The sequence below is a fragment of the Heloderma suspectum genome, chromosome 4 (assembly GCF_057233095.1).
Source record: "Heloderma suspectum isolate Gila_16-S chromosome 4, 16-S_ref, whole genome shotgun sequence".
In the NCBI taxonomy this organism is placed as follows: Eukaryota; Metazoa; Chordata; class Lepidosauria; order Squamata; family Helodermatidae; genus Heloderma; species Heloderma suspectum.
Genome location: NC_139461.1, coordinates 46159362 through 46187295, shown reverse-complemented (window position 1 = coordinate 46187295; position 27934 = coordinate 46159362). Strand labels below are relative to the sequence as shown.

General features: G+C 46.9%; 2 protein-coding genes across 8 annotated transcripts in view; one reads left to right on the top strand and one right to left on the bottom strand.

The window, feature by feature from the left end:
- C4H8orf88 (chromosome 4 C8orf88 homolog) overlaps positions 1 to 27934 on the bottom strand; it is a 62490-nt gene that overhangs the window by 16207 nt on the left and 18349 nt on the right. The window lies entirely within an intron of this gene.
- Positions 1 to 27934, top strand: part of NECAB1 (N-terminal EF-hand calcium binding protein 1) — an 89340-nt gene that overhangs the window by 56876 nt on the left and 4530 nt on the right. The window contains exons 6-12 of the mRNA XM_084849153.1: positions 399 to 541; positions 2334 to 2446; positions 6683 to 6759; positions 9104 to 9157; positions 17175 to 17287; positions 24689 to 24763; positions 27645 to 27736. Of these exons, the coding sequence (XP_084705279.1) occupies positions 399 to 541; positions 2334 to 2446; positions 6683 to 6759; positions 9104 to 9157; positions 17175 to 17287; positions 24689 to 24763; positions 27645 to 27736 (667 nt within the window). The remainder of the gene's footprint in view (positions 1 to 398; positions 542 to 2333; positions 2447 to 6682; positions 6760 to 9103; positions 9158 to 17174; positions 17288 to 24688; positions 24764 to 27644; positions 27737 to 27934) is intronic.

Here is a 27934-nt window from a genome sequence, read left to right as displayed (position 1 = left end):
TTCTTGCAAGGAGTCGCCATTTTTAAAATGGCAACTTCCTGGAAATTCCAGGAGGTTGTCATTTAAAAAAGGGTGACTCCCTGCAAGAAGACGAGTTGCTGTGCATCCAGGCCTCAGGAGCTGGTGGTGGCGGAGAAGGCGGTGTGGTGGCACGCAGCGACAGAATATAGCAGCGGCGGTGGAGAAGGCCGCGGCGCAGCAATGGAGAAGGCAACAGCTGTGGCAGAGGAGTAGGCGGCCCAGGTACGGAGCTGGGAGGTTGCGCGGGGGCATTGGGGGGACCCGAAGCAGGGTTCGCCCTCCGAATCCCACTTCGGGTTTGGGGCCGAGTTGGATCAGGGGGTCCCTGCACAACCCTACTTTCCACTGGTGTCTATTTCATTTCATTTTTTTTAAAGAATTATCAAGAGGCTTCTAAGTTGGAACAGTTTGTGACTCGCTTTTTGCTGAAAGAAACCCTGAATCAGCTCCAGTCTCTCCATAACTCCCTGGAGTGCGCCATGGAAACCACAGAGGAACAAACCCGAACCCGTCAAGAAAAGTAAGTGAGATTTCCCTCCTCACCTCCTGCCAGACAATGGTAGCATATCATGAATTGTTCCCAATTCATGCTACAAAGAAATGCTATGCTCAATTGTTCTAGACCTTTTTGTTACATTTTGAGACTCCAGATAAAAATTATTGCATTAAAAAAGTGAATACATTCTTTTAAACTTTCATGTACAGCTGTTTGTTTCCTGAGGTGATTTTAAATTTATTTTCCACAGCTTGCCCCTGACGAAATAATTCTTCTTTCTGAAATGCATTGGGTTCATGAATAATAACTGTAAAAACCCATGGGCACATTTGGGAACACGTTCTCTTTTCACATTCTGTCCTGTTTTGGTTTTGCGCCCACAAGTACAGCATGAACGCCTGCAGCAGGGAGGCCTTCACACCTCCAGCAGAATGCACAAAGGCCTCCCCGTTCAGGCATTCAAGCTGGGCACACAGATGCCTGGGGTTGGAGCCATGTGATGCCTGGGGACGGGGCTACTCAGCACAGCCCTGCCTCCACTCGCTTGGTGAGTTCAACATTTTAAATAACACCATGGTTTCAGGATCTGACCTTTTCTAATAATCTCTAGCAAGTTTTTAGTGTAACCCTACACCAGAGCCCAACCCTCGTCCCCCTCTTCCTTGCCCCCACTCTCATAACTGGTCTGTCTTACAGTCATTTGCCATGGACCGATTTGGTTCCTGGCCTCAGAACAAGTGGCAATGGAAACCACCATTCCCTGCAATCACTTTGTAGGAGAAAGCAGCCACTAGGCCTGATGCCACCACTTTCTTTGAACACCAGAATCCCTGGTTTCAAGGCCAACATTTTCTTCATGCCATCTCACCCACCCACCCACACAGAGGGAGTCTCTCTCCTGGCATGAACCTACCCATACACTACGTTCATCATCTAAGGCCCTCCTCCAAGTTCCTTCTTCGAGGGAGGCTCGGAAGGTGGCAAGAACAGAGAAGACCTTCTCCGTGGTGGCCCCCCAATGATGGAATGATCTCCCTGATGAGGCCCACCTGGCACCAACATTGTTATCTTTTCAGCACCAGGTTAAAACCTTCCTCTTCTCTCAGGCCTTTGGCAGCATATGATAAGCTTTTAATCAGGTCCTGGATTTTTCTTATTGTTGATGGTTTAAAACTGTTTTACATATATGTGTGTCTCAGTGTGTGCTGTTTGTTTATATGTTTGTATGTAAATGGCTTTTATTTTTATTTAAGGTTTTAATCTTTGTAAACTGCCCAGAGAGCTTTGGCTATTGGGCGGTACAGAAATGTAATGAATGGAATGGAATGAATGAATGAAGACTAAGAGTTATATGCGCTTCTGAACCAGAAATACAGTGTGAGGTCAGCTGTACTTGTGCCCTTTACCTCATAGCTAAACCTGATGAGTAGTGGCCATATGCCCTACTCAAAGATTAATGTTATTATATGACACTTGTAAGGATGTTGGTAGTAATATGTGAAGGACAGCATCCTCACCAAGACCACTCTGCTGCCCAGCTCCCTGGACCACCACTCACCTTGTTTTTCTACCTCACTACCCCCAGATCTTCCTGTCCTTAGGTTCTGTGGAGGGTTGTCACTCAACCAAAGGTACCTGGCACTTCACTTCACAGTAGCGTGAAGTGCCACATCCTCAGCAGTTCAAATACTTATGAACATTACATGATTTACAGCAGCTCAGCCAATAACGTTAGTGTGTGAAGAGGGCTGGAAACAGACTAAGAATAAAGAGGCAGGTTCATACATTCAACTGCTTTATGTACATTTTTCTTAAGACAAGGGCCAGCAAAACCAGAGGTGCTCAAAATTCAGCAGCCAGGAAGACGTTCAAGTCGAAGACTGCAGAGGAATAACAGTTTTTCTCCAGCCAGCCCTCTTTTTAATCCAGGTAATATAGTTTAAGAGAGGTATTGTACTTTTGCTTTTCTGTGTTTTAAAATATACAGATGAAAATCAGTTGTAAGCATTCCTTTCTGCTACTAACACTTAAACAAAGATCTTTTGCATCAGGTTTAGTTTGGCCTAACTAAGTGGGTGTGATGACAAAAATAGAATAATATTTTTAGTTGTTTTGCTCCCAGTAGTTATTGCATCTGGTTATGGAGCTGCATGATGCTTTAAAAAAGTGGTTTCATGGAGGAAAGCATGGGTGGAGGAATGGTGCAGCTCATCCTTCCCACACCCACCCATGCTGCACTTCCAAGCCCCCCATCCCCTCACTTCGTAGGGATGCAGCAGCAACCAGGTCACCATCGCGTCTATTGTGGCCCTAACATACCGTCCATAGACTTTGAAAGCAATTAATATGGCAAATACTAGTCTTTCCCCCAGCCCCTCTGATTCCTAAATGGATCTTGTTCTTCCATCATCCATACGTGTAAACCGAAAACCAGTTGTCTGGTTTTGAAACTTTTAATGCAAAATGAGCGATTCTATGGGGCAATAAACAGCTAACCTTGCTCATAAAAAGCACATCCTTAATCTTCTGGCATGTTTCCAAAACAATGGGCTTCACCACACCAGGCTTTTTATCCTACAGTTTACTGAAACTTCTGCTTCTAGATTCTTTATGGGATTAAGCTTGGCTCCTTACATGGGCTGACTCCACAGCCTCTCCACTACCTCCTCAGAACTTGCTGCCTCTCTGTAATTCGGTGGAGCGGGGGGGGGGAGAGAAAATGCTGAGGGAGGATGCTTTGTCAAAATTTGCTATGCTTTTTCTTTTTCTCCTCATCCTGCTGACTCCACTGAGGTAGCAGAGAGGGCACCCCCAATTTACTCAGTCAGAGAGGACCACCCAGAATATGTAACTTCATCAACTCCATATTACATGTTTATCCTGCCATTTATCCTGTTGTTCTTCCAAAGAGCTCAGAGCAGCATACATGTCTTCTTCCATTACAGAACAACCCTGCAAGATAGTTTAGACAGAGGAAAGGGGCCAGGGGAGAGACTAGCCCAGAGTATCTTCTCTTCTTCCATGATGGAGTAGCTTATCATATGGAGCCACCCTATATTTATCTCATGGTGCTGTGGTTATAGCGGAACTGTGCAATTTCACATGGCCATTAAAACAGAGTTACGTTTAAATACTGCATTGTCTCCAGTCTTTTTAAAAGCGGGATAAGGGTAAAAAAAACCACAGGAGATGCCCTGGAGGTTGATGCCATTATGTCAAGGTCCTGCAAACTTCCATGAGTGACCAATCACAAGCGTGCAATAAAAGTCTTGTGTAGAAATGCTCAATGACCCTCAAACTGGCCTGTATGCATACTTCATAATCTATGGAGTCACACACAAACTTGGCTGTGCTGCCCATATTTCAGACGATCCTAGAATGGCAGGGATGAAAGGGACTGAAAAGATTTCCCATAACCCCGTCACAGAGGCATGGTTGTCTAAGTCAAACATCCATCAACAACTGAATACACTGCACCACAAGCAAAGATGAGGATAAAGTGTACTGTGCCCACTGGGCCTGAATTACAAATACTAAGGGACCGCTTGTTCTCTATGAAGCTCTCTGGGTATTACGATCTGCAGGAGAGGGCCTTTTGAGGACACCATTATCCCCAAAGGCCCATTTGTCAGGCACGTGAGAAAGAGCATTCTCCTGTATTTCTCCCAAACTATGGAATCTGTTCCCTCAAGAACAATTGGTTCCCACTCTCTTGGCTTTTACAAAGGGTGTAAAGATGCATCTTTTCAATTTAGGATTTTAAAGTGTGTAGTTGTAATCCTTTTATCATTTTAATGTTTTACAGTTTTTGTTGTTTTAAATTGTTGTACACTGCCTTGATGGTGTTTTAGCAGTTAAGGCGGTATATAGATGATGATGATGATGATGATGATAACCATAATAATCATAATCTTTCACCACATGGCTCAAAGCAGTAAGAACTGCTTCACACTTTACGTAGTGAATGTGATTGCCATAGCTACAGTCACAGTGGGGTTTGTGAGTGTGGATACATAAAGTGCAAAATGGAGATGCACTTGAAGTTTTGTGGTGAATGTGAGCAAATTATACTTCAGATCAGAGTGACTGTCTACAGAATAGTTTCTTAAATAAGAATTAGTCAGAGTTACAAAGAAAGAGCATAAATATTCTTGTTTTCGGGCTAAGAGTAGTCATTTTTATTTTAGCTGAAGGTCCTCTTGCTAGGAAGGGTGGTTAGTTGTTGCATAATTCAACAGAATTGTCCTTTAGGGCATGACACAGAAATGCCTGGTCTGCTGCTTGAGAGTTAGGAACCTAGGAAGCTGCTTTATATCGGCAGACCAATAGCTCAGTGTTGTCTGTACTGACTGGCAGCTCCACAGAGTCTTTTCTAGCCTTAGTTTATTTTAGGGATGGCGGAGAATTCCGCCACGGATTTCAGTGAGGCCGAATGCACTGGCATTCGGCCCCCCGAAACCCATGGCGGAACGGCCTCCCACCCCCCACCCCGCGGAATCCCCCCCCCGGGACGAAGCTTACCTGGGGCGGATGTTCCGGTGGCAGCGGCTCTGGTGGTGGCTCCGGCGGTGGCAGCAGCGGCTGGTCTCTCGGCCAGCTGCTGCGGCCGCAAATGGCAGCCACCCTAGCAGCTGCCATTTGCATCCTGCCAGGCTGTAAGTATTTACGTAGCCTATCACGGCAAAGAGCAGGGGCGCAAACGGCGGCTGTTACGCCGTTTGCGCCACTGCTCTTTCCATGATAGGCTACGTAAATACCTACGTAGCCTATCACGGCAGCCTGGCAGGATGCAAATGGCAGCCGCCATTTGCAGCTACAGCAGCCGGCCGTGGCTGGAACTCCGGCTGCAGACGGCCGTGGCCAGCAGCTCTGCGGAGCCGCCACAGAGCGGAGCTGGCCCAGGGAGGATCCAGGGGGAGGGACGGAGCGCCTCCCCCCCCCCACTGCGAATCAAAGCTGCAAAAAGGTAAGTGACTTTCGTACATCCCTAGTTTATTTATGTATTTAAAACATTTCTGGGCCTCCTTTCAGAGCAGAAGCCCTCCCAAGGTGACTTACAGCAATAAAATACATAAACAAAATTAAAATGTTAAAAGTGATAAAAAAACATAAAGCCAAGAATAAAACCAGCAACCATGTTAACAGCGGTAACAGGAACAATAGCAGTCATATCAAGAGATGGCCGAGGTAAAATAATGTTTCCAGGGCCTTCTTAAAAGTCTGCAAGGACAGAGCATGGTGGACCTCCGATAGCAGCTTGTTCCAAAGGTGTGGGGCCACTGCAGAGAAGGCCCTCTCACGTGTGATCACCCACCTGACTGCTCTCATGGGTGGGCAAATGAGAAGGTCCTCTCTTCCTGATCTTAAGGTGCAGACAGGCTGATATGGGTGAAGGTGATCCTTCAAGTAACTTGGTCCCAAACCATTTAAGGCTTTAAAGATCAAAAACAGCACTTTGAATTGGGCTCAGAAACGTGCCGATAACCAGAGCAGCTGGTGCAGTATAGGCGTTACGTGATCAAATCATCTTGCCCCCACCAATATTCTGCATTCATGACTGCATTCTGCACAAGCTGGAGTTTCTGAGCTGTCTTCAAAGGCAGCCCCATGTATAGCCCAGCCTGGATGTGACTAGTGCATGGATAGGGCCACAGTTGGCATACCAGCCTAAGCTGGTAAAAAGCACTCCTGGACACTGCAGCCACCTGGGCTCCCCTGGCAGTTGGAGATGCCAGGGATTGAACCTGGGACATTGTGCACACGAGGCATGTGCTCTACCACCACTGAACTATGGCTGCTCTGTCATTTTAGCATCAGTTTTGAAAAGTTTCTGAAAAGGCAGGAATGCTGTGCTGTGGGAGAACCCTATGAGGACATCACTTCCCTGCTCTTGCAGATTCTGTCCTCACAGTTAAACTGGAGTAACCATAAACTGCAGCAGGACAGAAAAGCTTAAGGTTGCATTTGAGAAGAAATGCTGAGTTGTAGACATACTTATCACAGGAAAATGTTCTCCATTAGATACATTTAGGTGAGCATCGGTCAAGTTAAACATTAAAAGGCCATTCAGTATTCTTACATAGATGAAAGCATGCACATCAAAACAAATAGATGAAGTCCTAACTTTCAACAATGTTTTAGCTCCATTATTTATGTTTCCCAAAGGCTGGCTGGAGGAAGACAACCAATGGATGACCCAAATAAACAGACTCCAGAAGCTGATTGACAGGTTGGAACAGAAGGTGTGTGTGCAATGTGCTTCATTCGTCCGTAAAGGCCTCTGTGTCCTCCAGTATCACATTCGCTTCCTACCCATCACTGACAGTAGTAGAGCAGACAGGACATCCACTAAGGCTGCAGTCCTATACACCTTTACCTGGGAGTAAGTTCCATTGAACTCAGTAGGACTTGTTTCTGAGTAGACATCCATAGGATTGCATTGCATATGAGTGAAACCACCACCTATCTCCATGCTCCCCTTTGCTATGGGAGAAATATATGATCCGCTCATTGCTTCATGTTTCTTTTTCCTTTGGTTGACTAGCCTGTGAAATTTGCTTTGCTAAGGAGACAGGAGATGTTGATAAAAGAAGCTGCACACTCTTTCCTGAACTGCTCTGCCACCCTATGGGGGGCGGAAAAACGGAAGAAGACCAAAAGTGTACCAAAATTGTACCAAACCAAAATTGTACCAAGAAATAAAGCTAGAGACTCCATTGGTTCTTCTCCTGCAGTTGTGCAAGTATATAAGCAATACTTCTAGGGCGTAACTGAAGCCACAGTATTGTGAAAGGCACACAATAAGGATGAATTTAGACATTCATGTTATTTCTGGAACAGTCACTTCATTGCCTTTCATCACATAGTGACTTTATAACATGATGCTCTTTTTTCATCATCACATGATTAATTACACATTTGTGTGAGCAAACTTCACTCTCAAGATGAGATCGTTAGCAGGGGAATGGATTGCTTGTTCATGTGACCTCTGAAGCCACCCTCCTAAAAGAAGGACTATGAAGCAAGATGTATTGCCAAGATATCTTAAAAGAACAGGATATGTTTATTTTTAACCCATGTTTGAAAAGGTGTGATTTTGCAAATGGATTAAGCTTCTAAAAAGTCTAAATGACCAGCTGTTGCAGATTTAGCCACCAGCAATTGCTCTCACATTTAACTAGATATCACTGTTTGAAATGAACATTGTCTGCCTGCACTGTTGCACCAGCTATCTGCTCATAGCTTTGGCACTGGAAGAGCCCCAGTATCCAAAGTGTATCAATGACATGGATTGTCTGTAACGAAACCTGGGCAAACGTTATCTTTTGTTTCCTGAAAAGGTGGAAGAGGCACATTTTGTTTGGTACCAATAAGAGTAGTTTTTATTTCTGACCATAAGTCAGGAGGGAACCCTGTTATATAGGATATACCTTTCAGTGTTCCTTAGCAGTCACACATGAAAAAAAGATCTATTTTACAAATATGTCATTACATACTTTGATACACCAGATGCCACTGCTTGAAGATTAGGCAGAGTAGAAACACGTATTTCAGATATACTCTTGTGTTAGTGCATTGCATTCTTGCACACCTCCCTGGTGTGGAGAATGTGGATAGGGAGACATTTCTCTCTCTCACACACACAATACTAGAACCCAGGGTCATCCCATGAAGCTGATTGGTGGGAGATTCAGGACAGATAAAAGGAAGTACTTCTTCAACACAAAGCATAGTTAAACTATGGAATTCGCTGCCACAGGATGTAGTGATGGCCACCAATTTGGATGGCTTTAAAAGGGGGTTAGACAAATCCCTGGAGGAAAAGTCAACGGCTGCTAGTCCTGATGGCTATGTGCTACCTCCAGTACCAGAGGCAGGAGCCTATGTACACTAGTTGCTGGGGAACATTGGTGGGAGGGTGCTGTTGCACTTGTGTCCTGCTTGTGGGTTCCTGGTCAACAGCTGGTTGGTCACTGAACAGAATGCTGGACCAGATGGACCCTTGGTCTGATCCAGCATGGCTCTTCTTATGTTCTTATTTATTTTTGTAAACTGATATGGTGGTAGAAATACTCCTAACTAGCAAGCTTATCTACCTCCAGGATGTGTGGTCATCACTAGGGATGCAATCCTATCATCCTATGTATGTTTAGACAGCAATAAGTCCTACAACTCCCAGTATTCCCCAGCCAGTCAAGTTGGCTGGGGAATGCTAGGAGTTGTAGGACTTACTGTTGTCTAAACATGCATAGGATTGTGCCCTAATAAAAGGTAGATAAGTCAGATATGAAGGTTAGCTTGAATCCAAGCTCAATACACACAAGCAGTTGCATCCAAAGGGCAATCACAGACACTAGATTAGGAACTAATGTTGTTTCCCAAATCCCTCTCCCAAAGTACAAGAAGTCACCGGACTCATGTCCTTAAATTTCATGCCACCTTCAACACAATATGTACATGTGAACCTATAATAAAATAAGTTAGTCACCATGGTTTTGCTTTTTTAAAATGAAATCTGATGATGGCAGCACTGACAGCTAATATTTGATGGTTTTGTTTGCATTTCCCCTTTATACTGTTGACAAGGATCTAAAGCTTGAGCCACTAGAAGAAGAAATATCAGAAGGAAATGCTAAATCTGTAAGTGTTGTGTCCCCCCCCCCCAAATTGTGACTTGATTAAAGCATGGGTGGGCAGCTTCTGAAGGTCTGGGGCCAATCCCCCCTCCCCAGACCCACTGAGGGGTGCACCCCTGCCTCTGCACTGCTGAATTTGCCCCCCCCCCCATTACTGGGGTTTTTTTTAAAACCATCACTGGGTTTTTTGCTTCTGCCATGGTAAGAAATTCAGTAGTAGAGTTTGGGTACAAAAGGCCGTGGGGGTGTGCATGCATGCTGCAACCCATTTTTTTGTTGCCCACCCCTGGATTAAAATAAAATATCCTTAATCCAGGGGTTTACCTGTTGTTTACCTGTAACTGTGATTCTTTGAGTGGTTCTCTGTGCAGTCACACGTATGGGTTCTGTGCCTGTGCAGAGCTTTGCTCAAAATGTTTTAGAGCTGAGAGGTTTTGGCAGGAGCCCACACCCTTCCTGGTATACATGTGCAAAGGATGTGGCTCCCACTTTCCTGCTCATTCCTTTTCGATGTGTGATGCACAGAGGCCATGAATTTCAGTTCTGCATGTATTCCACATACATGAGAGGACAGCAGGAAGAGTGAGCTTGGGATAATTTATCCTGGGACTTGAGTAACTACAGCCATAATCCTATGTATACCAACCTGGGAGTAAATCTTATCAACCTCTGTGGGGCTTACTTCTGAGTAAAAATGCATTGGATCTTATTGAACATCCCCAAAATGGGACCCCCAGAGTAACACAATTCATATTACATTTAGAGGGCAGGTCCAGTTTCATTGTTACTTGATTCAACATTTTACAAACATTTCTTGGTATTATATTGCTTTTGTTCTTACATAGTGTTATATTTATTGGGTTGGATCCAGACCTAGTCATGCTAGAGTAGACCCATTGAAATCTATGGGATGTTTTAAGTTAGTCATGGCTGACTTCAGTCCTACTGATTTCAGTGGGTCTATCCTCAGCATGACAAAGTCTGAATTCAACCTGTTGCATTTTTATTGTATGCAAGAGGCCCTGTTCAATACTGTTTGATGGGCAGGATAAAAATCTATTAAACTTAAACTTTAAAAGTATGATTACAGAATTAATTTTGAAAAGTGAAGGTATGAACAAGAATGAAATCAAGATACATCCATTACACTTTGAAAGCAAGTATAGCTTTGTTAAAATATATTAATGAGTATATGAAGCTCTGATTACAATTTAAATGGCAAGGAATTGTTTAATAATATACAGTATATTATGTGCATAAAGTTGAAATTCATCCATTATATTTAAACATTGCTCACCCAAGGTTAAAACACAAGGCTTTTGCAGGAATAAAAGATAATTTTTATTTTATTTTTTAAACCTCACGTTTCAGCTCTTCTGTTGTTAATTTTATTTATTTATTTATTTATTAAATTTATTAATCGCCCATCTGACTGGTCACCCAGCCACTCTGGGCGATGTACAACCCCCATAAAACAATTTAAAACAATAAAATTTTACCATAATTTTTTTTTTTTAAATACCCTAACCCACCCCAAATGCCTGCCTGAACAACCACGTTTTTAATGCACGACAGAAGCTCATTAAAGAGGGGGCATGACGGAGTTCCCTAGGGAGGGAGTTCCACAGAGTGGGGGCCACCACAGAGAAGGCCCTCTCCCTCGTCCCCACCAGTCCAGCTGTCCTGGCTGATGGGACAGAGAGAAGGCCATCTGAGGCTGATCTTGTTAAGCGGCCTGTCTGGTGTTGCTGGAGGCGCTCCTTAAGATAGGCTGGGCCGGAACCATATAGGGTTTTAAAGGTCAAAACCAACACCTTGAATTTGGCCCGGAAAACAACTGGTAACCAGTGCAACTCCTTCAGCACTGGAGTGATGTGATCTTGCCGGCGGCTGCCTTTAATCAGGCGAGCCGCGGCGTTCTGTACCAGCTGCAGCTTCCGAACCGTCTTCAAGGGTAACCCCACGTAGAGCGCATTACAGTAGTCTAAACGAGAGGAGACCAGGGCATGTACTACCGATGGGAGCAGATGGTCGGGAAGGAAGGGGCGCAGCCGCTGTATCAGATGGAGTTGATACAGCGCTATCCGGCTCACAGCTGACACCTGAGCCTCCATGGACAGCTGGGAGTCCAAAATGACCCCCAGGCTGCGGACCTGGTCTTTCAAGGGTAGCCGTACCCCATTCAACACCAGGTCAACATCCCCCAGCCTCCTCTTGTCTCCCACCAAAAGTACCTCGGTCTTGTCAGGGTTGAGCTTCAGCTTATTCCTCCCCATCCAGCCACTCACCGTCTCCAGACATTTGGACAGGGATTCTACGGCCAACCTTGGTGAAGATCTGAATGAGAGGTAGAGCTGCGTGTCATCCGCATATTGATGACACTGCACCCCAAACCTCCTGATGATAGCCCCCAGTGGCTTCACATAGATGTTAAATAGCATTGGGGAGAGGATGGAACCCTGTGGCACCCCACAAGTAAGTGGCCACGGGTCCGAAACCTCCTCTCCCAGTGCTACCCTCTGGTACCTGCCGGAGAGGAAGGACCAGAACCACCGCAATACAGTGTCTCCAATGCCCACCCCTCCAGGCGGTCCAGGAGGATACCGTGGTCAACGGTATCAAAAGCCGCTGAGAGGTCGAGGAGAACAAGGAAGGAGCATTCACCCCTATCCAGAGCCCTCCTCATATCATCCACCAAGGCGACCAAGACCGTTTCTGTCCCATGCCCAGGCCTGAAGCCCGACTGAAATGGGTCTAGATAATCAGTTTCTTCCAAGTGTGCCTTCAACTGCACCGCCACCACCCGCTCAATCACCTTGCCCCAAAATGGCAGATTTGAGACTGGGCGAAAGTTGTTCAGAACTTGTTAACCTCAAGTACCTTTAAAATTATCCAGATCTGCATACAAAGAACCTACCCACCCAAAATATACTATTGTACCTTAAGGCTTTAGCCAGAGAGAACCTAGGGGCCTGCTAACAAACGTAAGCTTAGAAAATGTTTCTAGAACTTAAATGGCTCCTCATGCTATTCTTCCTACCTAGGATTGGGAGAGCACCATCTAGAGCTGTTTACACTGAGTCAGGCCATTGTTCCATCTAACAGTATTATTGACACTAGCCTTCCCCGAACTGATGCCCTCCAGATGCTTTGGATTTCAGATCCCAGCTAGTATGGTCAGTGGTCAGGAGTGCTGCGAGTTGTAGCCAAAAACATCTGGAGGGGACTGGGTTGCAGAAGGCTGATCTACACTGAGGCTAAGTAACTTGATACCCTCTTTTTGGACTACAGCTTCCATAATCCCTGACCATGCTGACTGGGGCTTATGGGAATTGTAATCCAAAACATCCAGAGGTACCAGGCTGCCTACCTCTGGCTATACACAGACTGGCGGTGGCTCTCCAGGATTTTAGACAAGGGTCTTTCCCAGACCTGCCTGGATGTGCCAGGGATTGACCCAGGGACCTTCTGCCTGCGAAGCATGTGTTCTACCACTTATTGCTGTAGTGGACTGCTCCTTCTAGCCTAGGGCTCTTTAGTTCCAATCACCACATAGAACCCAGTGGAGGCCCGTGGCTCTGGTTTCAGTGGGGCTGTGAATCCATTCTGGGTTTCAGTCAGAACAAGCCAGAACTCTAAAGAAACTATCCAAGGTGCTGAACCCTATCCCCAAACTAGAGTTCTGGCTGGTTCTGACTAAAACCGAGAATGGATTCACAGCCCCACCAAAATTGGAGCCACCACCCTCCACTGCCAGAACCCATGGGCTGCTTTAAAGTTGTGGGTGGCTTATCAACCACCCCAACAACCAACCCTCACAGGATTCACATACAGTCAGGGCCAGAAATATTGGAACAAGGATAACTATTTTGGCAGTTGGCCTCTGTACACAACCACATTGAAGTTGAAAGGAAACATGCCCAGATGGGAGCGAAGTCAGGACTTTCAGCTGTAATTCAAGGGGTTTGACAAAAGTGGGGCACTAACCATTCAGGAAGGACAGCCACTGGCATACACACACCCCATCGTTGGTGGCTCATAAGTAATGGAACGAATGGCTGACAAGCAGCTGCATGGCCGGGGTGGCCTGTTTCCTGGGTACCCCACGACCAATCAAGCAAATAAAAGGCCTGGAGGTGGTTCTGAGTGTTACATGTGCATTTGGTAGCTGTTCGCTGGAACTCCCAAAATAAGGTCCAAAGAGGTGTCCATGCGAGTGAAGGAGGCCATCATTAGGCTGAGGAAACAACATAAACCCATCAGAGAGATAGCAAAAACAAAGGGAGTGGCCAATACAACAGTCTGGAACATCCTGAAAAAGAAGGAATTAACTGGCAAGCTCAGCACAGCAAAAGGCCTGGTAGACCACGGAAGACAACTAAAGTGGATGACCGCAGAATTCTGCTCATGGTGAAGAGGAACCCTTTCACAACATCTAGCCAGGTCAAGAACGCTCATGAAGAGGTAGGCATTTCATTGTCAACATCTACAGTCAAGAGATGGCTTTATGAATGTAAATACAGAGGATTCACAACAAGGTGCAAACCACTGGAAACTAGGGGTGTACGAAACCACGCTTACCTGGCTCTGCCGGGTTCCGCTGGGGGGGGGGAGGCGCTCCGTCCCTCCCCCTGGAATCCTCGCCGGGGGGGGGAGACGCAGAGTGCCTCCCCCCAGAATCCTTGCCGGCTGGCTCCGTTCCGCGGAGATTCCGTGGAGCCACCGGCTGGCTCCGCCAACAGCTGGGCATCTGGCCGCTGCATAGCAGGGATGCAAATGGCGGCGGCCGTAGCCGCCACCGTTTGCGTCCCTATATTCAGCCGTGATAGGCTATGTAAAGACTTACGTAGCATATCATGTCTGGGTTTAAAAAAACAAACAAAACGCGTACGCAAATGGCAGCTATGGCCGCCGCCATTTGCGTTCCTTATTTTTGGCCGTCTTAGTCTACATAAATATTTACGTAGACTAAGATGGCGAAAATAAGGGGGAACGCAAATAGCGTAGTGGGCACTATTTGCGTTCCCCTTTATTTTCACCATCTTAGTCTATGTAAATATTTACATAGACTAAGACGGCCAAAAATAAGGAACGCAAATGGCGGCGGCCGTAGCCGCCATTTGCGTACACATGTTTTATTTTTTTTAACCCAGACGTGATAGGCTACGTAAGTCTTTACGTAGCCTATCACATCTATGTAAAAAAACCCCAAAAAACACAGAAGTGACCAGACTGCAAATGGCAGCGGTGGCAGCCGGTTGGAAGACCAGCCGCCGCTGCCGAAGCCGCCGCTGGAGCCGCCGCTGTCCGGAACATCCACCCCAGGTAAGTCTCGTCCCGGGGGGGATCTGCGGGGGGCTGGGGAGTGGCAGTCCATTCCGCCACGGATTTCGGGGGGCCAAATACACTGGCATTTGGCCTCACCGAGATCCGTGGCGGAATTCTCTGACATCCCTACTGGCAACGCTCAAGAACAGACAGGTCAGATTAGCCTTTGCCAGCAAACACCTAAAAAAGCCTGCCCAGCTCTGGAATAAGATTCTTTGGACTGATGAAACCAAGATTAACTTGTACCAGAATGATGGGAAGAGAAAAGTATGGAGAAGGAAAGGAACAGCTCATGATCCAAAGCTACCACATCATCTGTCAAACATGGTGAAGGCAGTGTTATGGCATGGGCATGTTTGGCTGCCAATGGAACCGGGTCACTGGTGTTTCTTGACCTGACTGCTGATAAAAGCAGCAAGATGAATTCTGAAGCGTATAGGGCTATACTTTCTGCTCAGATTCAGCCGAATGCCGCCAAACTGATAGGACGCCGCTTCATATTGCAGATGGATAATGACCCAAAACATACAGCAAAAGCTACCCAAGAGTTTCTCAAGGCAAAGAAGTGGGATGTTCTTCAATGGGCAAGTCCGTCACCTGATCTCCACCCAATAGAGCATGCTTTTCACTGCCTGAAAACAAGACTGAAGGCAGAAAGACCCACAAACAAGCAGCAGCTGAAGGCAGCTGCAGTAAAGGCCTGGTAAAGCATCTCAAGGGAGGAAACTCAGCATTTGGTCATGTCCATGGGTTCCAGACTTCAGGCAGTCATTGACTGCAAAGGATTTTCATCCAGGTATTCAAGGCAATCCTTAAGTTTGAAATGATGTTGGTTTGTTCCATCACTTATGAGCCACCAACGATGGGGGTGGTGGTATGCCACTGGCTGTCCTTCCTGAATGGTTAGTGCCCCACTTTTGTCAAACCCCTTGAATTACAGCTGAAAGTCCTGCCTTCGCTCCCATCTGGGTGTGTTTCCCTTCAACTTCAATGTAGTGGTGTACAGAGGCCAACTGCCAAAACAATTATCCTTGTTCCAATATTTCTGCCCCTGACTGTATAACGAGAAGCTGTGACGCCCCCCTCCACGCTGCACCCCAAATATTCAAAATGGTGGCCACTGCCACAATGAGAAGCCTATGGGGAGATTCACCCACAGTGGTTTCTCATTATGTGTAGGGATGTCGGAGAATTTCTCCACGAATCTCTGGGAGGATTTTGTACCCTGAAATTTTGTACCCTGAAATTGGTGGGGAAATTGTCCGACACCCCCCGCCCCCCCGGGATGGGACTCACCTCGTGCGAATGTCCCTCGCGGCGGCGGGTCCTGGTGGTGGTTTGGCGGCAGTGCGGCGGCGGCCGGTCTTCCGACCAGCTGCCGCTGCCGTCATTTCCAAGTAAAAAAAAAAAAAAGTGATAGGCTACGTAAAGCTTCACGTAGCCTATCTTGGCTAGATTTTCAAAGTCAGCCGTGATAGGCTACGTAAAGATTTACGTAGCCTATCACGGCTGACTTTGTAAAAAAAAAAAAAAGCGTACACAAATGGCGGCGCCCATGGGCGCCGCCATTTGTGTACGCTTTTTTTTTTTTATAAAGTCAGCCGTGATAGACTACGTAAAGATTTACGTAGCCTATCACGGCTGACTTTGAAAATCTAGCCATGATAGGCTACGTAAATCTTTACGTAGCCTATCACGTTTTTTTTTTACTTTACTTTTTTCTTTCGCGGCCGGAGAGGCGGGGCGCTCCCCCCCGGCCAGAATTTCGGCGAGGAGGGATGGGGCGCCTCCCCCCCGGCCAAGAATTTCAGGGGGAGAAATGGAGCGCCTCCCCCCCCCCAAAAGCTGCGGGACCAGGTAAGGGACTTTCATCCATCCCTAATTATGTGTGAATCGGGCCTTCATTTTTTCTTTCTGTATTTCTTTAATTATACAAAGGTCTAAAAAAAATGGGACTAGACGAAACCTTTGTGTCACTATCCACACATTTTATATTGTCATTATATAAACTCGTCATCTTCCCCACTATTAGTGATGTCTGGGGTGAGTGCTGAGCCTTATGCAGATGAAATGGCACCATCCATGCACAGGAGGGTCACATCAGCAAGCTCAGGGGACCCCCAATGTCTGTAGAAGTACAAAAAGTATTTAGAAACAACCCCCCAAACAGCCCAATGAGAACTAAGCTTGCTCAGTGGCTACAGAACACTGAGTCTTTTTGGCAGGGTGGGGTGGGGGACACCAGAAAACCAGAGGGAGGGGGAACGGTCTGGATTATATTGGGAGAGGGCATGGCTAGCTGGCACACTGAATTGGAGCACATCAGACTGCAATATTTTATTGCAGGTCCCACTTGTAATAAATTTTACTTATTTATTATTACATTTATATCCTGCATTTTTTCTTCTTGCAAGGAACCCAGGGTGGCTTACATGGTCCTCCTCCTATTTTATCCTCACAACAACCCTGTGAGGTAGATTAGGTTGAGAGTCAGCGATTGGCCCAAAGTCACCCACTGAGCTTCATGGCCAAGTGGGAACTAGAATCCAGATCTCCTGAGTCCTAGTCCAATATTCTAACTACTACACCACACTGGCTCTTTTACAGGACTTGTTCTTCCAAAAATTAAATAAATTGGATGGCAGGAGTACAATGAGTGTTCACTAATCACATTTTCCTATTATTTTTGTCAGCACATAATGATAGTTCAGCGGCAGATGTCGGTAATAGCAGAAGAATTAGAACAATTCCAATTTGCTCTGAAGCAGTATGCAGACACTGCCTCTTCTCAGGACGGATGTCTGCAGTGAGTACAACAGTTATTGCTCTCCATGGATGAAAGAAATTAGGTCGCTATAGGGAGTTTCCACTTAGGATAGGCACTGGAAGTCACTAATAAAGGAGTTTTATAAACACTTCTCACATTGTGACCCTACGTGAGCCAAACTTAGTAGCCTTTATGTCCCTTTACTTTTAATGGGACTTCAGTATTTATCTGTTCCACTGTTGAGAAAGTCATACTTCACATAATTTTGTTACCTCTTGAAATTATGGAAGACAAGCCACAATAAGCTAAGAAATCAGTTATTTGGGCATATGGGGAGAGCAATCCTATGGTCCCTTGTAGAGCATCCTAAGGAACACAGGATTGCTCAGAGACCCCCTCCCAAGGCCATAGACACTGCTATGATCTTGGGAGGGAGATTCTAAGTTCCCCCTCCCCAGAAAAGACTGCACCAGCTGCTTCCAGAGGTCGCAAATAAGGCCTCAGAGGGAGAAAAAAGGGGGCATTCCGGTGGGCAGGGAGGAGAGGGGAGAGGCCTGGATATGAAAAATCCTATGGCCTCTGGCCCAGCCCTGCAAGCATGCCACCTCTAGATGGGGTCAGAGGCCCGTCTAGAGGATAATTAAGTAAAAGAAAGATGGAGAGGCAAAAATCACCTCTAGCTCCTGGTAGTACACTGGATGGTCAGCAGCCTCTGAAATTGGAGGGTTCCTTCTAAGGGCACAATCCTATTTATGTTTAGATAGAAGAAAGTTCTTGGAGCTGTATGACATTATCTGTCCAAATATGTGTAGGGTTGCATCCTAAGGCTAAAATCCTGAACACAATTAATATGGAGGAAGTCCCACTGAACACCATGGGACTTCCTCTGAGTAAATACGCATAGGATTGTGCTATAAATTTCCAAGTACTTGCCAAAAACAAATGAATCAAAATATTCACTAGATAATTCATTTCCAGAACACCAGTGTCTTGACTGAATTATTCATGTGCTATTGTCTTCTTTAATGCCAAAAGGCAATCAAAATTGTAGACTAGCTGTAAGAGTATTGTAGGATATTTATTTAAGTCTCTCTCTCCCCTTTCCAGCAACAGTGCAATGCTCTCTTTTACTCCTTTCTGCATGCCTCTCTGGATATCTTGAAAATTTCTTTCAATCATTGATGTTGCAAAGTAAATCACTCAAGACTAGACAAATACAACGGGTTGTTTTAGGCTGCAAATTTGTATCTAGTAAAAAAAAGTATATATATTTTAGAGTAGGTTGTAATATGTTCTTGATTTTGTCTGAATGCAAGAAGCAGTGAGGCTTTGGTTGATCACTCACCACAGTCTAGCTCTATGCAAAAAGCTCTGGTCATGAAGGACTATAGGCCCAGAACTGACCTACTGGATAAAAATTTGCCCCAAAGGTCAAATTCTCATATCTGCTTGCCCCAAGCACTGGTAAAGCAGGGCTAAGGAACAGTGGCAAGATGACAAAATAATTAGCTCAGACAAAAAGATATATAATAGCAAAGTAAACTAATTACTTTGTAATGCCTCTAGCATAATAGTTAATACTTCCATCATGTCAAGGCAGCAGCTAATGAAGCAACTGATGAATTTAAAGAAGAATAAAATAACTTTTACAGTATCTGGGAACTGTTACCAACATACAATAAACAAACAATGAACAAAACCATAGAGATGGAAAAAGAAAGGCAGACATTTACAACAAAACAACAGTTTTATTAGGAACAATGAACTACCCATCTGACAAAGAAACATACTTGCAAAGTAACCTGATGAGCATAGGGATGTACGAAACTCTTACCTGGCTCTGCGCCAGGCAATCAGCGGTGGGGGGGAGGAGCTCCATCCTTCCCCCCAGAATCCTCCCTGGTTGGTTCTGCTCCGCGGCAACTCTGCAGAGCCGCCGGCTGGGGCCGCCCACAGCCAGACATCCGGCCGCTGGGCTGCACAGGAACACAAATGGCGGCCACCGTAGCCGCTGCCATTTGCGTCCATGTCTTTAGCCGTGATAGGCTACGTAAATATATACGTAGTCTATCACGGCTAAAGACACGGACGCAAATGGTGGCGGCTACGGCGGCGGCCATTTGCGTTCCTTCCTATTGCCGTGATAGGCTACGTATATATTTACGTAGCCTATCACGGCTAAAGACAGGGGCGAAAATGGCGGCCGCTACGCCATTTGCGCTTGTCTTTTGCCATGATAGGCTACGTAAATATATACATAGCCTATCACGGCTACAGACACGGATGCAAATGGCGGTGGCTACACCATTTGCATCCCTGCCCTGAGCCGTGATAGGCTACGTAGATACTTACGTAGCCTATCACGGGTTGCCAGGGACGCAAATGGCGGCTGGTGTAGTGGCCACCATTTGTGGCTGCTGTCGCCGGAGCTGCTGCTGCTGCTGCAGCGGCAGCCAGGTAGGCTCCGTTTCGCGGGGCTTCCACGGGGTGGTGGGGCGGGTTGCTCTGTTCTGCCACGGATTCCGGGGGGCTGAATTCACTGGAATTCGGCCTCCCTGGGATCCGTGGCAGAATTCTCTAACATCCCTAGATGAGCATGCAGAAAAGCGACAGTTCCACCCTACCGGGGATGGGAGAATCAGCAAAGGTTGAGCTTGTTCAGGTTCTTTGAGTTCCACCTCGAACTTCGGTTTGCCTCGTTCCCACTCCCAGTTGCAAGCTTTTTTAAGCACCTTTTCCCTCCACTGACTAAAGCATGAAAATGCACATTTTTCTGTGGTATGTCTTTTTCGAACCCACATTGCAAGCTCAGGAATATGTGAGCTTTGCCCACAAAATCCGCTGGCATTTGGGATTGCAAACGGGCTATGTCCTGCTCACAAATGAACTATACAAAATTCTCATACATCCCTAGCACCTTACTTGGCTAGGGATGTATGAAAGTCACTTACCTTTTCGAAGGGTGACATTCGCGGTGGGGGGGAGGCGCTCTGTCCCTCCCCCCAAAATTGTCTCCGGCCGGCTCCACTCCATGGCGATTCCGCGGAGCCACCGGCCAGGGCCGCCTGCAGCCAGACATCCGGCCACTGGGCAGCCTGCAGGGACACAAATGGCGGCTGCCGTAGCCGCCGCCATTTGCGTCCCTGTATTTTGCTGTGATAGGCTACGTAAATATTTACATAGCCTATCACGGCAAAAAACAGCGAACGCAAATGGTGGTGGCTACGGCGGCCACTATTTGCGTTCCCTTTTTTTTTGGCCGTGATAGGCTACGTAAATATTTACGTAGCCTATTACGGCAAAAGAGATGGGCGCAAATGGCGGCCACTATGCTATTTGTGCCCCTCTCTTTTGCTGTAATAGCCTACGTAAATATTTATGTAGGCTATCACAGCCCCCCCAAAAAGGAACGCAAATGGTGGCCGCCATAGCCGCCGCCATTTGCGTTCCCTTTTTATTTGCCATAATAGGCTACGCAAATACTTACGCAGCCTATCACAGCTTCCGCAGGGACGCAAATGGCATCCCTGCGTTAGCCGTGATAGGCTATGTAAGTATTTATGTAGCCTATCACGGCTATAATAAAGAAGCGAATGGTGGCCGCAGACGTGGCCACCATTCGCAAAGCAGCGCGAGCGGCAGCAGGTAGGTGTCCCATTTCGCGCGCCTTTCAAGGGGTGGGGGGGCTTCGTTCTGCCATGGATTTCGGGAGGCCGAATGCACTGGCATTCAGCCTCACCAAGATCCGTGGCGGAATTCTCTGACATCCCTATACTTGGCTAGGGATGGCGGAGAATTTCTCCACGAATCTCCGGGAGGCCGAATGCCAACGCATTCGGCCCCCCGAAATTGGTGGAGAAACAGTCCGCCCCCCCTGGAATGGGACTTACCTTTGGCAAATGTCCCTGGCGCTGGCGGCTCCCGGCGGCAGCCGGTCTTCTGACCGGCTGCCGCCGCCATTTCCAAGGTGAACCCCCCCCCAAAAAATAAACGTGATAGGCTACGTAAAGATTTATGTAGCCTATCACGGCTAGATTTTCAAAAACCACCGTGACAGGCTACACAAATCCTTACGTAGCCTATCACGGTTGACTTTGGGGGGGGGGGAAAGCGCGTACGCAAATGGCGGCGCCTATGGGCGCCGCCATTTGCGTTCATTTGGGCACGTGTAGTCTACGTAAACATTTACGTAGACTACGGCGAAAATAAGGGCAACGCCGTAGTCTACGTAAATGTTTACATAGACTACACGTGCCCAAATAAGGAATGCAAATGGCGGCGCCCATGGGCACTGCCATTTGCGTACACGCTTTCCCCCCCCCCCCCAAAGTCACCCGTGATAGGCTACGTAAGGATTCACGGCTGACTGCAGGGACGTAAACGGCGGCTTTCGTGCACTCCTAGCATTGGGCATTGGCTAGGGGTGGACGAAAGTCACTTACCTTTCGTCGAAGCTTGTTCGCGGTGGGGGGGAGGCGCTTTGCTGCTCCCCCCGCGAAGTTCAGGCCGGGGGGGGAGGCTTCCCGCCTCGCCCGGCCGCGAACTCGAAAGTTTTTTTTTTTTTAAATGCCCCCGTGATAGGCTATGTGACGATTAACGTAGCCTATCACGGCTAGATCTGCAAAGTCAGCCGTGATAGGCTACGTTAATCGTCACGTAGCCTATCACGGGTGACTTTAAAAAAAAAAAAAAGCGCGTACGCTAATGGCGGCCCCCATAGGGAGCCACCATTCGCGTTCCTTATTTGGTCGCTGTAGTCTACGTAAATCTTTACGTAGACTACAGTGACCAAATAAGGAATGGGAATGGCAGCTCCCTATGGGGTCCGCCATTATCCGTACGCTTTTTTTTTTTTTTAAGTCACCCGTGATAGGCTACGTGATGATTTACGTAGCCTATCACAGCTGACTTTGCAAATCTAGCCGTGATAGGCTACGTTAATCATCACATAGCCTATCACAGGGGCGTTTTTTTTTTCCTTTTATTGGAATGGTGGTGGCGGCAGCCGGTCGAAAGACCGGCCGCTGCTCCCGCCCCGCACGAACACCCGCCGAACCGCCGGCTGGACCTGCTGCTGGGAGGGACATTCGGCGAAGGTAAGTCCCGTCCCGGGGGGGGGTGCGGGGGGCGGGGGGGTGCGGATTTCTCCCCAAAACTTGTTTGGGGGGCCGAACACGTTGGCGCTCGGCCCCCCGAAGTTTTGGGGAGAAATTCTCCGCCATCCCTAGCATTGGCTAGGGATGGCGGAGAATTTCTCCCCGAAACTTCGGGGGGCCGAGCGCCAACGTGTTCGGCCCCCCAAACAAGTTTCGGGGAGAAATCCTCCGCCCCCCCCCCCCAGGGAAGGGACTTACCTTCCCTGAATGTCCCTCCCGGCAGCGGGTCAGGCTGGCGGTTCGTCCGGTGTTCGAGCGGGGCGGGAGCGGCAGCCGGTCTTTCGACCGGCTGCCGCCCCCGCCATTGCAATGAAAGAAAAAAAAAAAAAGTCCCCTGATAGGCTACGTGACGATTCACGTAGCCTATCACGGCTGACTTTCCAGATCTAGCCGTGATAGGCTACGTGAATCGTCATGTAGCCTATCAGGGGACGTTTTTTTTTTTACTTTCGTGTTCGCGGCCGGGCGAGGCGGGAAGCCTCCTCCCCAGCCTGAATTTCGGCCGGGCGAGGCGGGAAGCCTCCCCCCCCCGGCCTGAATTTCGGCCGGGCGAGGCGGGAAGCCTCCCCCCCCCGGCCTGAACTTCGCAGGGGGAGCAGCGAAGCGCTCCCCCCCACCGCGAAAAAGCTGCGAGAAAAGGTAAGTGACTTTCGTTCACCCCTAGCATTGGCACACTGTATTCCACATGTGCACGGTGCCACCTGCTGGTCTCTTTCAGATTTGACCATTTGTATGTCTGATTATCCAGCTGAAGATGAGTAAAACCTAAATAGAATCTGAACGCTGAAGATTTGCAGTCCAGTCCAGTGTGTGCCCTCCCCCTGCCGCCCTTTTGTTCCAAAAAGCTGACAGGATTTCAGCTTTTTCAAGGCCCAGTGAAAAATAATTAATCATACTTGTACATGAATTTATTCCCCTATTTAAAATTGTAGCCTCTCTAATACATTATACAGTCCGGGCCAGAAATACTGGAACAAGGATAACTATTTTGGCAGTTGGCCTCTGTACACCACCACACTGAAGTTGAAATGAAACACACCCAGATGGGAGCGAAGTCAGGACTTTCAGCTGTAATTCAAGGGGTGTGACAAAAGTGGGGCACTAACCATTCAGGAAGGACAGCCAGTGGCATACACCCCCCCCATCATTGGTGGCTCATAAGTAATGGAACGAATGGCTGACAAGCAGCTACATGGCCAGGGGTGGCCTGTTTCCTGGGTACCCCATGACCCATCAAGCAGATAAAAGGCCTGGAGGTAGTTCTGAGTATTACATTTGCATTTGGTAGCTGTTCACTGGAACTCCCAACATAAATTCCAAAGAGGTGTCCATGCGAGTGAAGGACGCTATTTGCGTTGCCCTTATTTTTGCCGTAGTCTACGTAAATCTTTATGTAGACTACAGGGACCAAATAAGGAACACGAATGGCGGCTTCCTATGGGGGCCGCCATTAGCCATATGCGCTTTTTTTTTTTTTTAAAGTCACCCGTGATAGCTACGTGACGATTAACGTAGCCTATCACGGCTGACTTTGCAAATCTAGCCGTGATAGGCTACGTTAATCGTTACGTAGCCTATCACAGGGGCGTTTTGTTTTGTTTTTTTACTTTGCTTGTAATGGCGGCGGCAGCCGGTCGAAAGACCAGCTGCCGCCCCCGCCCCTGACGAAGACCTGCCGAACCGCTGCCGGGACCCGCCGCCGGGAGGGACATTCGTGAAAGGTAAGTCCCATCCTGGGGGGGTGGGGGGCGGAGAGGTTCTCCCCGAACAACCTTCGGAGGACCGAATGCGTTGGCGCTCGCCCCCCCGAAGTTTCGGGGAGAAATTCTCTCCCATCCCTAGTTTCCTTTCAACTTCAATGTGGTGGTGTACAGAAGCCAACTGCCAAAACAGTTATCCTTGTTCCAGTATTTCTGGCCCTGACTGTATGCAGTTGAAATGACTCCCACACTGTGGCCAAGAAACTATGTTTTCCTGCTATGAGAATGAGCTTTGGTGAACCTTGGGCACCCTCCTTCCAACCTCGTTTTTGCACCTGTGAGGCCTTTCCCATGATGTTAGGACTCCAGAAACTGTGGTTTGTTTAAAACTGAAAACATCTTTTGATGTTTTCCTTGTGGGCATGAAAGACAAGGAGGTGAGAGCATATGAAACCAAGACTTGCCATGGATCATTCTCATGGTGGGAAGCCAGCGTTTTCCATTAAGTCTGAACCAAGCCTATTACTTCTTCACACTGGCTTTGTTTTCTATCAGTTGAATTAACTCTGTCCTTATTTTCTTAGTGTTTCCATTCAGAAGATTTCAAGAGAATCCCGTTTCATTATTTATGAATTTTGGGAGAACAATGCCTGGAGCAGGTACATAGATTGCCATGTGTATTTCTGATTCTTGACGGAGCTGTAAATAAATGTTTGACAATGTTGTTGTTCAGTCGTTCAGTCGTGTCCGACTCTTCGTGACCCCATGGACCATAGCACGCCAGGCCTTCCTGTCCTGCGCTCTCTCCCGGAGTGTGCTCAAGTTCATATTCAATGCATCGGTGATACTATCTAGCCATCTCATCCTCTGCCTTTTGCCTTCAATCTTTCCCAGCATCAGGGTCTTTTCCAGAGAGTTTCCTCTTCGCATTAGGTGGCCAAAATATTTGAGCTTCAGCTTCAGTATCTGTCCTTCCAATGAGCACTCAGGGTTGATTTCCTTTAGGATTGACTGATTTGACCTCCTTGCAGTCCAGGGGACTCGTAAGAGTCTTCTCCAGCACCACAGTTCGAAAGCATCAATTCTTCGGCGCTCAGCCTTCCTTATAGTTCAGCTCTCACAGCCATACATTACTACTGGGAAAACCATAGCTTTGATTAGACGCACCTTTGTCGGCAAGGTGATGTCTCTGCTTCTTACTATGCTGTCTAGGTTGGCCATAGCTTTCCTCCCAAGGAGCAAGCGTCTTTTAATTTCAGGGCTACAGTCACCGTCTGCGGTGATCTTGGAGCCCAAGAAAGTAAAATCTGTCAATGCTTCCATTTCTTCCCCTTCTATATGCCAGGAAGTGATGGGGCCAGATGCCATGATCTTTGTTTTTTTAATGTTGAGTTTCAAACCAGCTTTTGCACTCTCCTCTTTCACCCTCAACAAGAGGCTCTTGAGATCCTCTTCGCTTTCTGCCATTAGGGTGGTATCGTCTGCATATCGGAGGTTGTTGATAATTCTCCCAGCAATCTTAATTCCGACCTCTGATTTATCCAACCCGGCGTTTCTCATGATGTACTCTGCATATAAGTTAAATAAGCAGGGCGACAATATGCAGCCTTGCCGTACTCCTTTCCCAATTTTGAACCACTCGGTTGTTCCATGTCCGGTTCTTACTGTTGCTTCTTGACCCTCATACAGGTTTCTCAGGAGACAGGTAAGGTGGTCTGGTACTCCCATCACTTTAAGAATTTGCCACAGTTTGTTGTGATCCACACAATCAAAGGCTTTAGCGTAGTCAATGAAGCAGAAATAGACGTTTTTCTGGAATTATCTTGCTTTCTCCATGATCCAGCGAAAGTTGGCGATTTGATCTCTAGTTCCTCTGCCTCTTCGAAACCCCGTTTGTACTTCCTGTAGTTCTTGGTTCGCATACTGCTGAAGCCTAGCTTGTAGGATTTTGAGCATCACCTTGCTGGCATATGAAATGAGCGCAATTGTGCGGTAGTTTGAACACTCTTTGGCGTTGCCCTTCTTTGGAACTGGAATGTAAACTGACCTATTCCAGTCTTGCGGCCATTGGTGAGTGTTCCAAATTTGTTGGCATATTGAATGCAGCACTTTAACAGCATCATCTTTTAGGATTTTAAATAGCTCAGCTGGAAGACTGTCATCTCCGCTAGCTTTGTTGTTACTAATGCTTCCTAAGGCCCACTTGACTTCACTCTCGAGGATGTCCGGCTCAAGGTCAGTGACCACGCTATCATGGCTATCAGGGACATTCAGATCTTTCCTGTATAGTTCTTCTGTGTATTCTTTCCACCTCTTCTTAATCTCATCTGCTTCTGTTAGGTCCCTGCCTTCTTTGTCCTTTATCATGCCCGTCTTTGCACAAAACGTTCCCTTGAGACCTCCGATGATCTTGAAGAGATCTCTAGTCTTTTCCATTCTGTTGTTTTCCTCCTGTTCCTAGAACTGTGAAGCCTGATTTTCTAAAACATGAATATTTATCAGCATCATCAAGCTCAAGGGGGAAAAACAGTATTAAATAAACACAGCATGTTGCTTGTCAGTTTTCTGTATTCATTGCTTAGTCAGTTAAGAGCCCAGATTATTACTAGATCTATTTTTCTGCAGAATACCAAGCTTCTACTCTAGTTGTATGTTGAAGACATGCTTTAACAAAATAAGGAGATATTCCAGAAGAGAAACAGCTTTTCTGGCAAAATCACACTTAACAGTGGCTGCCAAACACCTAAGGAACACGTGTGGCACTACTGGGCTTGTGACCAGACTTGGAAAGAAGCCATGTGATAACACAAATTACAGTGCCCCCCTCCCCAATAGAGGCACCATCCCCATAAGCCCCTTTGCATCAGCTGTGCGTGGTCATGAGCCCAGGGACTCTGAGCCTTTCTCCGTGAGGCATCTATTGTGCGTTTGTGATTCCTCATGGTAGTTTGCAGGTGCTTTATATGAAGTCGTCATCCTCCAGGGCCTCCCCTATGTTTTACAACCATTATACCATTTGCGTTTTTTCCCCTAAGTCTGGCATTTCTGTGAATGGTGGCATGAGACCCTGGTGTATTTGCACAATTCCACTATACCTGTGTTACCTAGAGGTTATGTAACGGAACACATACAAAGGCAGATAAAGCCTCCCCCCCCCCCAAAAAAAAAAACAGATGTAAAGGAGCTGATTTGAATCCCACAAAGAATCCGGAAGCAGAAGCCTCAGTAAAATGGCTTTGCTAGGTTAAAAGTCTCAGGTAGAAAAGCCCCCTGCATACTTTTGAAGCATTCGTATGTGGGCTGCCTGTATGGATGGACTGGACTATTGTTATTACTCATAGTTAACTCAGTAGGGGATATTTATTTATTTAATTTCTATACTGCCCAATAGCTGAAGCTCTATTTTATCCAATGATCATACTACATAACAAAGGCTTTGGGGACTTGAAAACCAAGAGGGCTTCCTAGCAAATTTTATTTTTAAATGTGAATTGATAGAAAAAAAGAAAAGAGTAAATGTAGTGTTACTTATCTCTACAGTCACCTCCAGATGAACTACAGCAAGACATTCCAAAGAAGTAATGTGGATTGCCTGGAAACTCCAGAACACATTACAACTATGCTAGTGCCTGGTAATAATTATGTTTAAGAAGTTATTTATGTAAAGAAATTATCTTCCTTGTTCTCTCCCTTCTTTCCCCTTATCACCTATTTTCCATTTCAGGGGTGGCAGCAGAGAAACACCCACTTAAGGAATTCCCCCTCTTCCATCAACAGTCTGTTTACAACATGAGAAATCCTATGCACGTTTATTCAGAAGTAAGGCCCAG